Genomic DNA, 15,495 nt, shown 5'->3' on the forward strand with positions numbered 1-15,495 from the left:
TGTTTCACATTTGAAATCCCAAAGGAATTCAACATAACAAAATAAACTAAATTAAGAAAAGTCCAAAATTTCTCTATAAACATAATTTTTTATATATATATTACTTCTATTTTCTCCTAAAAATATTTTTACGGAATCAAATGATTTTACTCTTGATAATGCAACATACATCTGACCATGATTAAAAACATCTCGTCTTAAATCAATGAATATTTTATTAAATGTTTGACCTTGAGATTTATTAATGGTCATTGCGAAAGCCAATTTTATAGGAAACTGTCGTCTTTTAAAAGTAAATGGATATAAGTTTTCACAATATAAAGTTACTCGATGTAAAAAAACAATATTTTCACTCTTATCTCCGGTTAATATTTTACATTTAATAACATTATGTGATAAATCTAAACCAATTAACCTTGTTCCGTTACATAATCCTTCATTAATACTAAGATTTCTAATAAGCATTACAACAGAATTAATTCTTAAATGTAATTCATGTGGTGGTAAAGAAGGTGGAGAGAGAGTGTTTAAATATTCTGGTAATAAAACTTCAGAAAATTTTCCATTATCACAACTTTCAGTTGAATCAATACTTTTATATATTTTTTCACCTTTACTGTCTAAGAGATTTACCACCCTCTTATTAATATCATCAACGTCAACATTTCTTGGTGCTAAAATTGCACACATTGACAAATCTTTAAATTTTTTCTGTTGTATCAAATGACTATACATTTCTTCAGCAATATCTATATTTCCTTGTTGAATAATATGTTCTGGTAATTCGATGTTATCATCTATATCATTTAATTCGCCATTACCAACTTTAAGTAGAAATTCTACAAATTCTGTTTCCTCTGGTAAAGCTCTCATATTTTCTGTTAATGTGTATTTTGTGAAATGTTGCCATAAATGACTATTTTTTATTGATAAATTTATTATTTCTGATCTAGTACCTCGTTCTTTTATCGGTAAAATTTGTCGAAAATCTCCTCCTAGAATTACAATTTTTCCACCAAAAACTTCATTTGATTTCATTATATCTCTTAATAACTTATCCATAATTTCTAAGGCATATTTTGGAGCCATTGGTGCTTCATCCCAAATAAAATGGGATCAATATTTTTTAAAAATTGTCCTTCTTTTGACTGAACTTTAATATTTGAAGATGAATCATTGTACAATGGAACAGGTAAGCCTAAGACTTTATGTACAGTTTTCCCATTAGGAAGCAGTGTGGCAGCTATGCCTGTAAATGCCATGTTGCAAACATTTATTCCTTTACTTTTTAATAAATGCCATAAGGTAGTATATAAAAAAGTTTTTCCAGATCCTCCACAACCATTAATATATAAGCATTTAGAACTATTAGAAGAAGAATCTTTTATTACTTCAAGTATATAATCAACTATATTTTTTTGTTTAACATTTAATTTAGTATAATTCTGCTCTCCTATTTTTATATATTCAAAAATATTTATATCATCAACCTGCGCAGGAAAATTTTCATCTATATCTAATAAACCCTGAAAATCGGTTAAACAATATCCTTCATTCAATAACATTGATTTTATATTTTTATAAGCTATTTTTTCAGCTTCAATATTGTCAATTTTTGAATAGTCTTCTGACATTTGACCTTTAAATTTCTCCCAAAGTTTTTCCGGATGTACAGAATGACAATGAATTAGAATTCTTACAAATAATTGTCGAAGTGAATGAGGCATCATCCATAAAGTAGCTTCTTCCATTGTCCTAATCCACTCACTATCATCTTCTATAAGTCCTAATGCCAAACAAGCAGATGTAAAAGATTCATGAATAACTCCATTAACTGTTCTTAAACTTTGGAAAGAAGTTACTCCTTTTACTGTAAGTAACAATAATCTAAGGTGAAATAATTCCAATTGGCGTGGATTAACTGAATACATTCTTCCCAATACTTTTTCTTTACGACTCCTTTTTTGCCATTCAAGAGTTTTTTTTATCCACGTATAATGTTCTGGTATTTGTGTATAATAATACTGACGAGCAGTACTATCACGCTCATTAAGTTTAAAAAAATCGAGCAATTTTGTATTTTTCTGTAAATCAAAAGAAACATTGTTATTATCTTTCCTTTCGCGAATAATAACATTCTGTTCATTTGGTAAATGTATGGGTAAACGATTTATACTATGGCTCTTTTTCCCTAAAGGTTTACATAAAATTCTCCAAACAGCCTCAACAGGACCTACATACCTATTTTCTTCATAATGATTAATTTCATTGTGATTAACAGTTACCTCACCATTCGCATTTGTAATAATAATGGATGCAGCATCATGACCCTTGAAAATATATTTATATAGATATTTAACAGATTTAATACTTGAAACTATTTCCACATTTATATGGCAATTAAATATTTCCGAAAGTGTAGGGCAATATGGAACCACATTAGAATTGTCAACAACAAATCCATTTGGTCGCTCATACGTTTTATTATTATTTCTTCGACGACAACGAACATAACAGTTTTCTTCAATTGTAGTTTCTTCTTGGTAACTTTTTGGAAAATTTTTTGAACATTTACCATCAATTAAACACCAATCTCCACAAGGTCCGTGAATGTTATTTTGCATTATTATGTTATGCAAGGAAGGATTGATATTTTCATCAGGAATTTCTGCAGAAATATAACGATCAACACTTTCAACTGTTAATATTTTAGAATTTTCTTTTAATATAACTAACAAATGAATATGTGGTAATCCTCGCTTTTGAAATTCAATAACATAAACATAAGACTTAACCTCTCCAAATAATTTGTTGTCAACAATAACATTTAAAAGTTGTTTCACCTTCAATGCAAAAACTCTAGTTACTATATCAGGTCTATCAGAAGCAGTTTGATGAGGTAATAAATTTTCTTGTATCTCTTTCCAATTTGGATTACACGTCATTGTAATAAATAAATCTGGTCTACCATGACGACCAACAATAGCCATGGCATCCTGATATTGTTGCATCATATTACGAGGTGATCCTATAAAAGTGGAAGGCAATATAAGCATTTTTCCAACATGTACATCATTTTCTGACTCATTATTTTGTAAATAATCGATTAATCCTTGATATGTTTCACTTCTCAATTGAGCTTGATTGTTTGCACAAAATTGCAATCTATCTTTCTCTATTTTTACATAATTGTCAACTACCCATTGTTGAAACAATCTTCCCCCATATAAAAATTGATTAAATTCCTTATCTCTTATAGCAGTTTTGTATTTACAATAGGCAGACCTAGAAATATTATGTTTTTTACTTCTAAAATCACTATCACTACGAAGCATATTAATATTATAACCTTTATTTCCAAGTGGATAAAATATGGGATAGATCCATGGTTCAACATTCGGATCTAAATTACTAACTGATTTCAGTTCCTTTGTAGACTTATTATAAACTGTTACATAAGATTCTGGTATTTCTCCTTCTGAGTTTGTATTGAAAATAGCAGCAACTTCATTGTAACTTTGATAATTATATCTTTTTTTATCAAAACCTTTTTTCAACGTGAACAATAGTTGTAACTCTGGAACATCTTCATTATTTTGTCTTGCTAATTCAGTTTCTATTTTAATTACTTCTGACATCATCATGTAAGATTTTGTGTATGCGTTTGAAGTTCTCATAATATTTTCTATATTTTGTAAAAGTTCTTTGTCCAAATTTTCGTTACTTTTTAATCTGTATCTGATTGATTCGTCAGGGTCATAAATAAATAATTGACCAAAACATGGATCCTCACCTTTATCCGGATATAAAGCACTATTAATTTGATAGTAAATTTGACCTTGAATTTTATAACAAAATGGCCCTCTTCTTCTGTTATTAAAATTAATTACATTAGCATTTAAAGATGCAAAAGAAAAAGAATTATTGTACAGCCTTATATTCTTTTTAAAATGACCAGATTTTTCATGAAGCCCTTTTAGCAAAAGCTTTAATTCATCTGGATATTGTATGGAAGTTAAAACAACACCTCCATGACTACAACAATCATTAAAACTAACTTTTCTACCAGCAACTTGTTCATCTTTAAAATGTTTAGCTTGACAATGTGTGCAATAATAATTCATTGGACCTAGATAATTTTCAACATTATTTGACTTAAATGTTTCATTATCATCTAAATCTATATTTAATATTTTCTTTGGAACAGAAATATTCAAATTTGAATTTATACTATTATTTACCAGTTTCAACTCATTTTGAATTTGATGATTTAATACTCTTTCACAATAATTTCTTGGACATAGAGTATTTTTTGTTTTTGACAAAGTACTTCTATCACTGTTTATATTTTTTAATTTAAGGTTTTGAGCATATTCTATTTTAGATTCAACTTGAAGTTTTTTCTTAGTTGAAGTGTGCACTTCACCTGAATAATTTACATTATCACTTTTACATTTCAGTTTTTGCCTTTCGCGATAATTTCTTTGAATTTTAGCCTTACTTTGTTTAGGTGTTGTTGATGATTCAACATTTCCTTCATTTATTTTATTTATTGCTCTCGGAAAAGAAAGGGAAGTGTTTGCTTCCTCTGAATAATTTGGATTATCAACTTTACGCTTCAACTTTTGCCTTTCGCGATAATTTCTTTGAATTTCAGCCTTACTCTGTTTAAGTGTTGTTGATGATTCAACATTTCCTTCATTTATTTTATTTATTGCTCTCGGAAAAGAAAGGGAAGTGTTTGCTTCCTCTGAATAATTTGGATTATCAACTTTACGCTTCAATTTTTGCCTTTCGCGATAATTTCTTTAAATTTCAGCCTTACTCTGTTTAGGTGTTGTTGATGATTCAACATTTCCTTCATTTATTTTATTTATTGCTCTCGGAAAAGAAAGGGAAGTGTTTGCTTCCTCTGAATAATTTGGATTATCAACTTTACGCTTCAATTTTTGCCTTTCGCGATAATTTCTTTGAATTTCAGCCTTACTCTGTTTAGGTGTTGTTGATGATTCAACATTTCCTTCATTTATTTTATTTATTGCTCTCGGAAAAGAAAGGGAAGTGTTTGCTTCCTCTGAATAATTTGGATTATCAACTTTACGCTTCAATTTTTGCCTTTCCCGATAATTTCTTTGAATTTCAGCCCTACTTTGTTTAACTGTTGTTGATGCAATACTCCCTTTATTTATTTTATTTATTATTCTCGGGAAAGAAATTTCTTTCTTCATAGAGTTTTTAGAAAAGTTTGATTCTCCATACTTAAGTTGAATATCTTTTTCATTTAAAAGGCAATTCCAGTCATTCACAACTATGCAAGATCTACTATTAGAAAGTTGTTCAGAGGGAAATTCACTTAAACTATTGTTTTTGAACATTAACATTAAATGATTTCTCATATTACAATAATAGTAATTGACAGAATCAGGCATAATATTAAAAAATAACAATGTTGCGAATGCTATTGCATATATTCCACAAGCAAGACTGTTTAATGGTTGTTGATCAACAGTTGTGAAAACTACTGGTGGTTCAAAAGGATATAATCTAATTAAGTAAGCCCTTTGATCGTCATTTAAATATTTTTTATTAAGACTATCAAAAATGTAAAGGCTTTTTCCATCATAATAAGTACAAATCCAATGACCAGACTTATAATATCCACTAAAAAGTATTTGAATGTGCTGCTTATTTTTCTCGATTGGAACTATCAAATCAAGTGTTTGTAAACACAAAGTATTTTGCATATTATAAAAAAAATTTGATTGTCTTCCCAATAGCTTTTGAAATTCATACATATGATCATTATTTAGCATTGCTCCTTCAGTGACAACAATACTTAAATCATCAGTAGTCAAATTAACAGTTTTTCCTTTGTTAGACATTGTTCTTTTATTTTATAAAATTTACTTATATCAAGGAATTAAAAATTTAAAAATAGCAATATTACAGTAGAATTTTAAGATCAAGTTTTATACATTAAATTATAAATATTATAATTTCCTTTTATTCAATGATATTACCAAATTTTGCCTCCTATAGAAAATACAAACAAATTTCCAATTTTGTCTCTTATCCAATATATAACCAATTTACTATTTTTCCTTTAATCCAATTTAACCAATTTCTAGCTTTCTTTTTATCCAATATAATTAATTTCCAATTTTGCTTTTTATCCAATATAACCAATTTTGCCTTTTATCCAATATAACCAATTTACTATTTTTCCTTTAATCCAATTTAACCAATTTCCAGCATTCTTTTTATCCAATATAATTCATTTCCAATTTTGCTTTTTATCCAATATAACCAATTTTGCCTTTTATCCAATATAACCAATTTCCAGCTTTTATCCAATATAACCAATTTCTAATTTTTTATTTTATCCAATATTCCTGTTATACAATTCAACCAATTTCCAGCTTTTTATCCAATATAACCAATTTTGCCTTTTATCCAATAAAACCAATTTAACCAATTTCCAGCTTTTTATCCAATATAACCAATTTTGCCTTTTATCCAATATAACCAATATTTATTCAATATAACCAATTTTGCCTTTTATCCAATATAACCAATTTTGTCTTTTATCCAATAAAACCAATATAACCAATTTTGCCTTTTATCCAATAAAACCAATGTAACCAATTTTGCCTTTTATCCAATATAACCAATTTTGTCTTTTATCCAATAAAACCAATATAACCAATTTTGCCTTTTATCCAATAAAACCAATTTAACCAATTTCCAGCTTTTTATCCAATATAACCAATTTTGCCTTTTATCAAATGTAACCAATATTTATCCAATATAACCAATTTTGCCTTTTATCCAATATAACCAATTTTGTCTTTTATCCAATAAAACCAATATAACCAATTTTGCCTTTTATCCAATAAAACCAATGTAACCAATTTTGCCTTTTATCCAATATAACCAATTTAACCAATTTTGCCTTTTATCCAATATAACCAACTTCTAATTTTGCCTTTGGATTCCAATTACATACGATTTCCAAATTATAACAAATTTTTTAATTTATTAATAAACATAAAAAAAAAATTTTTTAACTTTATTAATTAACTTCGAAAACTGAACACAACTCAAATACATAATTATTTAAATGATTAAAAAAAATTAGAAAAAAGTATTTTAATGTATTTTTATTATTATTTAATATTCACTTATTTAATTATATTCACTAATACTTACTATTCACTAAATCACTATTTACTAATTCACGAAGTATTCACTGATAATTCACTTATTTAACTTTTTTATTCACTCACCTATAGTGAGTGAATTCCCAAAAAAATTGTTATACTTCAATTTCGTTGAAGACACGTAGAACGTGCTCCAAGGAAAATAATCGACGATATGATTTTTAAATTAAATTTTCGTTCTTATATTTAGGTGGTAGGCCCTAAACGTGAGTGTCCTCTTCGCACTCATAGATATATATATATACTAGCTGCGATACCCGTCTTCGACGGCTTATTGGTTATTGTTATTTCTAGTTATATATTAATTGGTTTTTAGCCAATTTCATTGAAATTAATTCTTAATTGAAACTTACTTTAAGGAAAGTAAAAAGATAATGTTCATAATTTTTAAAAAATGCTTAAGGGAAAGCATTTCAATGACATTGTTTCCGAGAAGCACCACGTGGAGGTAACCAATATTAAGTGTTTTTGGTATGTCTTTAGATTATTCTCAAAAGGTAAATGACACTTATTAACTTTTTTGGGTAATTAAAATCTTTAAAAAATTATAAAACCTTTTTATTTCAGCATTACTAAATTATCTTTGAGAATAATTTGTGTACATACAGAAAACGCCCATCGCATCTCATACTGGAAGAAATTTAGATTAAATTATTCTGAAAAGTATATAATTATAAATAGAATTAAAAAATATTCATGAAAAATAAATATAAATAATAAATTTAAAAAAAATTGAAATCAACAATTTCTAAAAAATGAAATAGATATTATTCGAGATAGCAATTAGAAATTTATGAATTTTAGAACACTTAACTCATGAATTTTGTAATTTGTTCATACTTTAAAAATAAGCAATATTTAAAATTGTTTTAAAAAAATAAAAAAATTAATTGTTAAAAAAATGTAAAATTGTTTCCAAGAGATTCATGTTTTATAATTATTCTCACGAATAATGCATTTTAATTTATAAGTAATCGATTTGATGGGATTTCTATTGATTTACCAGTTATGACCTTATTCTTGATTTGTTTTTTTTTTGGACTTTTTTTCATCTTGTTTTTTAATGATAACTCTGAATTTTGACGATTCCTCACTCTCCCATTCAATTTTATGTTTGCCTCGTGGTATTTCATCGTAATTTAATCCTAATTCATACGCTTCTACGAACTGTTCATCTGTTACCTCATCTTTTCAATAATTTATATTTAATACAATTATTATTCTTTTAAAAAAATTAATTTATTTTATTCAAATTGTTAAAATTATTTGAAAAATTTTATTACCAAAAATTTCTATTGATCCCATTTTACAATTTAATTGCAGCACAAAGTTTTGATTGTTTCCTTGAATACATTTAAAAATTTACATTTTATTTAATTTTTTAATCTAATTTATTTGATATTTTAAAAAACTAAAAATTATGTTAGATATTTTAAGGTAGATTTACGCCTGTCAGCAAACAGATGGTGCACAAAACGCGCGGGGGTAGTGTGAGCAAGAAATTGAATTTTAGTTCTTATACATATACTACCTTTGCTCCATCTTCTTGCAGATAGACAGCAGAGGTGTAAAGTACACTATAAATTTAATGATTAGTTTGTTAATATTTCACTATACACAATATTTCGCGTCTGTCCAGTTGGAGCATAAATGAATAAGCATCTTGATGATCTTACTCTAGACGATGCTACGTACAATTGACCATGCGAAAAACATTCTGAACCACTGACATCTAATCCTGCCATAGCTAAAGTTTGCCCTTGAGATTTATTAATCGTCATTGCGAAACACAAACTTATTGGAAACTGCAAACGTCTAAACTCAAAAGGATAGTTACTGGGAATAATAGGAATGCGAGATATAAAGACAATCTCGCCACTTGCACAACCAGTTAAAATTTCTGCTTCAATTATGTGTCTGTGTAATGATCGTACTCTGAGACGCGTACCATTACACATTTTAGGTGGATTTATGTTTCTCAAAAGCATTATTGGAGTTCCAATCTTAAGATGTAATTCATGAGGAGGTAAGCCTGGGGCAGTAACTGAATCTAAAAATTCTCTTGGATAATGAATAAAATCGTTTTCATTTATAGGAGTGTTGACTGACAAAAAAGTTCTTTCTTCTGCTTCAAACAGAGAAAGAATCTTTCTGTTGATTTGAGCAGCCTGCTCATTGGTTGGTGTGAGAATAGCTCGATCACATAACCAAGAGCTTTGTAAAGTCGGTAATTGCTCAATGTTTGGAAATACACTCGCTATAAGTTGCTCCTGAGAATTAACTACTGAACCTAAAGATAATGGTATGGTAATAAGACCATCAGTCTTTTCCATATTATCTTCACCAATCATCATTAGTGTATCAGAAAATTCCTGCGCCCCCTCCTCTCCTCCCACATGAACACGCATATTGATTGAAAGAGAAATACGTATAATAAACGGCCAAAGAAATGAATTTTTTATAGATGCTTTAATTTCATCTGCCCTGGTACCTCGCGTTACGACAGGTAAAGTTTGCCTAAAATCTCCTGAAAACAACACTGTTATTCCTCCCATATGTAAAGAATTATTACGAATATCTTGGAGAGAGCGATTTAAAGCTTCAATATTTTTCTTATGTGCCATAGTGCACTCATCCCACACTATAAAAGAACAATTTCGAATTACATCAGACATGGGCGAATTCTTTGATAAAAAGCAAACTGGAGTATCCGACTGTTCTATATTAATCGGTATCTTAAACATGGAATGAGCTGTACGTCCACCAGGAAGAAGGGTGGCAGCTATACCTGAAGAAGCTACAGCTAACGCAATTTTACGTTCACTACGAATTTTGGAAAGAATCAAGTTAATTAGGAAAGTTTTCCCAGTTCCCCCAGGAGCATCAAGAAAGAACATCTGTTTTGAACCAATACAGTTAATATTAGAGAGTATATTATGATAGATTGTACTTTGCTCGTTTGTAAGAGAAGGTTCGTTTTCCATTACAAACATCAAAAGTTGATTCACATCATAATTCGTCTCTCTAATATACTCTGCATTAGGTTGGTGAAGCGATAAAACTGGAGAAGGAAGATTAAAATCACTAAGAATTTTACCACCTATACGTAAAGTCATTTCTTGTAAGGCCTGTAGACACAAATCATATAAGCGTGGAGTATTCTCATAGGTAGTATTTGATATTGTCCTTTGAGCATCTCGAAGAAAATCATCCGCTAAGGCATTACGAAATTTAATCCATAAATTTAAGGGATCGCTCGGGTCACAGAATAATAGAAGAATGCAAAATAACTCTCTCATCTTGAATGCACATTGAAATAAAGCAGCTTCTGTAAGTGCATCTTCCCAATGATGATCGTCTTCGAGAAGACCTAATGCTTTGCAAGCTGCTTTATATGTTGGATGTACTTCACCCCTAATTGTTCTCAGACTCTCGAATGAAGTTGGGCCTCGAATATGCTGTAAAAGCAATCGAAGATGAAAACATTCACTGTTATTAGGATGAATTGTGTATACTCTGCCAATTGCAGAATCTTTAAACACTCCTAGATGTCCTGACACTGATTCACCTCTTTTTCTTCTCGAGAATATGCGTCTTTGCTTGTCAAAAGTATAATATGAGGGTACTTCATGATAAAGTAATAATCGAGCGAATGTATCTGTCTGACAAATTTTAAAAAAAGCCATTAATGTAGTATTAAGAGGATTGTCTAGTCGTTCAGTTAAATTGTCTGGTCTAAAATAAACCCTTTGCCCATTCTCGAGATGAACATCCAGATGTATTACTGCAGGGAACCTTTCATGGATAGGAAATTCTAATATTCTCCAAACTGCTTCAGAAGAAGAAATATAACGACCTGATTGATATCTACTAACTTCGTCATTATCATCAACTATGCCAATAGACGCTTGATCGCTTCCCTTGTTTATATATTTACATATATACTTAATTGCTTTCACTCCATTGCAATTTTCGACATTAATATGTGTTTCAAAGGTTCTTAAAAGAACTGGAGAGTATGGTACAATCCACCTGTTATCTAACGTTATGTTCTGTTCTCCTATTTTGACAGTCGTGGTAAATCCACCGTCTTCAGGAGACAATCTTCTGTATTTAGGATAACCATCCTCTCCAGTTACTGTCTCTCTCACATATTGCTTAGGATACCTTTTAGAACAGTGGCCTTCCTTCATACATATCAATTGTCTATTAAACGGGCCACATGGCCCATGTACCATATGACGTTTCACTAATTCGAATAGCTTGTTATCAACTTCACGATTAGGAAGCTCTGCTCGGATAACGTCATTGATTCTATTAGGATTCATGGTTTCTGTTAGCCATATAAGGATATGAGCATGAGGTAAGCCACGTTTTTGCCACTCTACTGAGTACATATAACACTGCACTTTTCCAAAAATTTTACCATTCTTTAAAAGCGTTATTAAAAGTTTTAATTTCAAGTGAAAAACTCTAGCAACTATATCATGACGATCATGAGCATTTTGACCGGTTGATATATTATTAGTAATCTCTGACCACCTGGGATTGGTGGTAATTGTGATGAATAAATCAGGACGACCGAATTTTCGCACATAACAAAATGCATCCTGAGTGCGTGAATGCATGTATCGAGGACCACCTGTAAAACTTGAGGGTAGAATTACCATTTGACCTAAAGAATCAATGTTTTCATTCCTTCCAATAGCATCTTGAAGATGAATATATTGTTCTGCTCTAAGTTTAGTTTGATTCAAACGAATATAGAGTAAGCGTTCACTCTCAATTTTAGCGTACATGTCTACCAAAAACTGGTTGAACAGTTGTCTAAAATCAAGTAGGAAATTATGTACACCTCTTACCATTATACGATACGAATAAAACTCTAAAGCAGATATTTTCTTATCCGTCATTCGACCTGTTTCAGGATTCGTCTGACGATAACCAAAATGATTTCCATCCTCTCCACGACAGAACATGAGAGGGTATTGTAGGGCATCATATGATCGATGGGTTTCACATATCCGAAATAAACCACCTGCTCTCTTTTGCAATACAATATCCCTTGGATTGGTTGGATCGCCAACCATAATGATGGCTACTTCAGATACTGTCGGTGCATTATATGTCCCTGGATGTTCACCAATTGGTCTACAGTCTGCATTAATAAATACTCTATGATTAATTGAATCTGACGGCAGTAAGTCTAATGCAGATTTAAAACTTTGAATATAAGAATTGATGCCATGAAGAAGATTCTGCAAATCTAACAACAAAGTTCTATCCAGGGTATTAAAAATAGAAAGTCTTCTATCGACTTGGTCTTGATGATCCGAAATAAAATATATTTGAAGATATGAAGATACATGATTATCAGAAGGCAAGAGGGATGACATTAAATGATGTACCTGACCTTGTATTCTACAGGTAGGTCTAAAACCTGGTTCATATAGTTCATTTGCTCCAAATGAAGTCATTTGAAAAGCTGAATTATATTTCCTGGTATTCCTCAAGAATAATTCCGAATTATAATGATTTCCATCAAGAAGTGAACGAAGCGGTTCTGGTGGATCAAGTAATGCAGGCAAAATAATCTTTCCGGAGGAACAACACATACCTTTAGCCTCATTTACCCATTTTAAGGCTGAACAAAAATTACAAACATTGCTCATCAATCCAATATTTGCTACTTCATTGTAATTAATCAGGGGATCATAAAAGAAACCACTTTCAAATCTATTTTGCCATTGCCTTAGATTTGACCTTTCATGCCTTTCCGTATCTCTCGAAAGTCTTTCTTGCCTCACTTCTGACGACTCTAACGCTCTATTAACAATATGCCTTTCTCTATCAGAAATACGTCTGAAAGAAATTTCATCATTCGTTTGATTATTTCTTATTACTTGTATACGATTCGCTTCTTTTCTTAGTCTCAAATTATACTGAACAGACTCGTTTAATCTAACAGTAGTGCGTCTTTGTCGATCAGTTGCTAATCTAACCTCTCTATGCTCCACAGACTCTTCTGATCTAGCTGTAACATGTCTTAGTCGATCAGTTTCTAATCTAACCTCCCTATGTTCCGCAGACTCTTCTAATCTAGCTGTAACATGCCTTTGTCGATCAGTTGCTAATCTAACCTCTTCATGTTCCGCAGACTCTCCTAATATAGCTGTAACATGCCTTTGTCGATCAGTTGCTAATCTAACCTCTTCATGTTCCGCAGACTCTTCTGATCTAGCTGTAATATGCCTTTGTCGATCAGTTTCTAATCTAACCTCCCTATGTTCCGCAGACTCTTCTAATCTAGCTGTGACATGCCTTTGTCGATCAGTTGCTAATCTAACCTCTTCATGTTCCGCAGACTCTCCTAATCTAGCTGTAATATGTCCTTGTCGATCCGTTGCTAATCTAACCTCTCTATGTTCCGCAGACTCTTCTAATCTAGCTGTGAAATGTCTTTGTCGATCATTTGCCAATCTAACCTCTTGTTGTTCTGCAGACTCTCCTAATCTAGCTGTTATATGTCTTTGTTGATTAGTTGCTAATCTAACCACTCTGTGTTCCGCAGACTCTTCTAATCTAGCTGTAACATGCCTTTGTCGATCATTTCCTAATCTAATCTCTCTATGTTCAGCGGACTCCTCTCGTCTAGCTGTAAAATATCTTTGTCTATCATTTTCTAATCTAGCCTCTCTTTGCTCCATAGACTCATCTAATCTAGCCATGACATGTCTACGTTGATCATTTCCTAATCTAGTCTCTCTTTGTTCCACAGACTCATCTAATCTAGCTGTAGTATGCCTTTGACGGTCTGTTACTAATCTTTCCTCTCTCTCTTCGACTAACTCTTCTAATCTGGCAGAAGCATGTCTAAGTTGATCGTTTGCTAATCTTTCTCTTCTCTGTTCGACAGACTCTTGCATTCTAGCAGAAATATGTCTAAGTCGATCGCTTGCTAATCTACTTTCTCTACTTTCTAAAGATTCAGTAAGTCTACTTAAAGCGTTGCGTTCTCTGTTCCTTCTAAGTCTTCTTTCTCTCTCTTCTATTACATCGTTTTGGGTGTTTTCTTCAAGTCTTTGAGGTACTAAATTATTTCCTGTTCTGTGTCTCTCCTGACTTCTATTTAATGATCGAGATAGTCTCATTCGTTTGGCAGCTCTAGAAGATGAACCTATATTGCTTCTTTTCCTTGATGGCATGTTCAATGCTTATGTTACTCCTCGAATTTAAATCTGATTATTTTTTAGCAAAGGTATAATTTATTATTGCTATCAAAATATGAAAAATAAAAAATAATTTATTTATTTATTTTACAATTACGAAATTAAACAACAATGATTGCAATTAGAAGTTAAAAGGAGGAATCGGTAAACTTTTTACCAATATCAATTGATATTGTTAATTTAAATTCAATAACCTTAAAATATTTAAAGTTTTAAGAAAAAATACGAAAAAGGGTTATTAAGGACATTAAAGCAAAAAAGAGCAGGCGGACAACATTTTTACTACATTTGCGGATAACAAAGTTGTAATAAAGAAACGATATTCATTTAGCGTTGCAATACAAATCACGAATGTGCTTTGATATGATTTAATTATTACCTAATTATAGATTTTAATTTATTTTTTTATTAAGTTAATAAGTAAAAAATTATTTTTACTCGAATACATTTATTTCACTTTATTTTAATCGATTCACGGCGAATAAAGGGATTATAAAAGAATGAAAATTTGTAGAAATAATAATTTTAAATAGTAGGACGTTTGTTTTCTCTTAATTTCAGTTTAGTTTATTTTATTTAAAAAAAATTTGATAATGAAATATGGAATCTAAAAATTGACATAACATTCAATTGAACGTTCATAACCTTGGGCATTTTTTTTATAAATAAAAGATTTTTGATTGTAATAAAAAAATTTTAACATGGAATATTTTCAACTTTAATTTAGTTGACAAATTATTTAATTAAATCAAGATAAATTTTAAATCAATAAGTTAATATTTCCCTTTTTATAAGCAATATATTCCATAAAACAAAATTTTATTATATTTAATTTATGATTCAATAATAATCATTTTACGTACCTGGAAATTTTTAATATTAAATTGTTTTCCACCTTTTGTTATTAGTTATGTAGTAATAATAGTAATTTATTTAATAAATAGTAATAAATATTTTTTTAGTTATATTATTGTATATGAAAACGGTATGTTTTTGAAATTATATTTCCAATATTGTATTAATTGTTATTTTTATTCCAATTATTC

At 30.1% G+C, this 15,495-nt stretch overlaps 1 protein-coding gene across 1 annotated transcript; it reads right to left on the reverse strand.

Moving 5' to 3' along the window:
* Positions 1-8,812: 8,812 nt before the first annotated feature.
* Positions 8,813-14,425, reverse strand: LOC122506366. The gene has a single exon (XM_043618496.1). It carries the CDS (start codon positions 14,423-14,425, stop codon positions 8,813-8,815), a length of 5,613 nt encoding a protein of 1,870 aa, XP_043474431.1.
* Between the last annotated feature and the right edge of the window lie 1,070 nt (positions 14,426-15,495).

Source organism: Leptopilina heterotoma, unplaced genomic scaffold (assembly GCF_015476425.1).
Source record: "Leptopilina heterotoma isolate Lh14 unplaced genomic scaffold, ASM1547642v1 Lhet_412, whole genome shotgun sequence".
Classification (NCBI taxonomy): domain Eukaryota; kingdom Metazoa; phylum Arthropoda; class Insecta; order Hymenoptera; family Figitidae; genus Leptopilina; species Leptopilina heterotoma.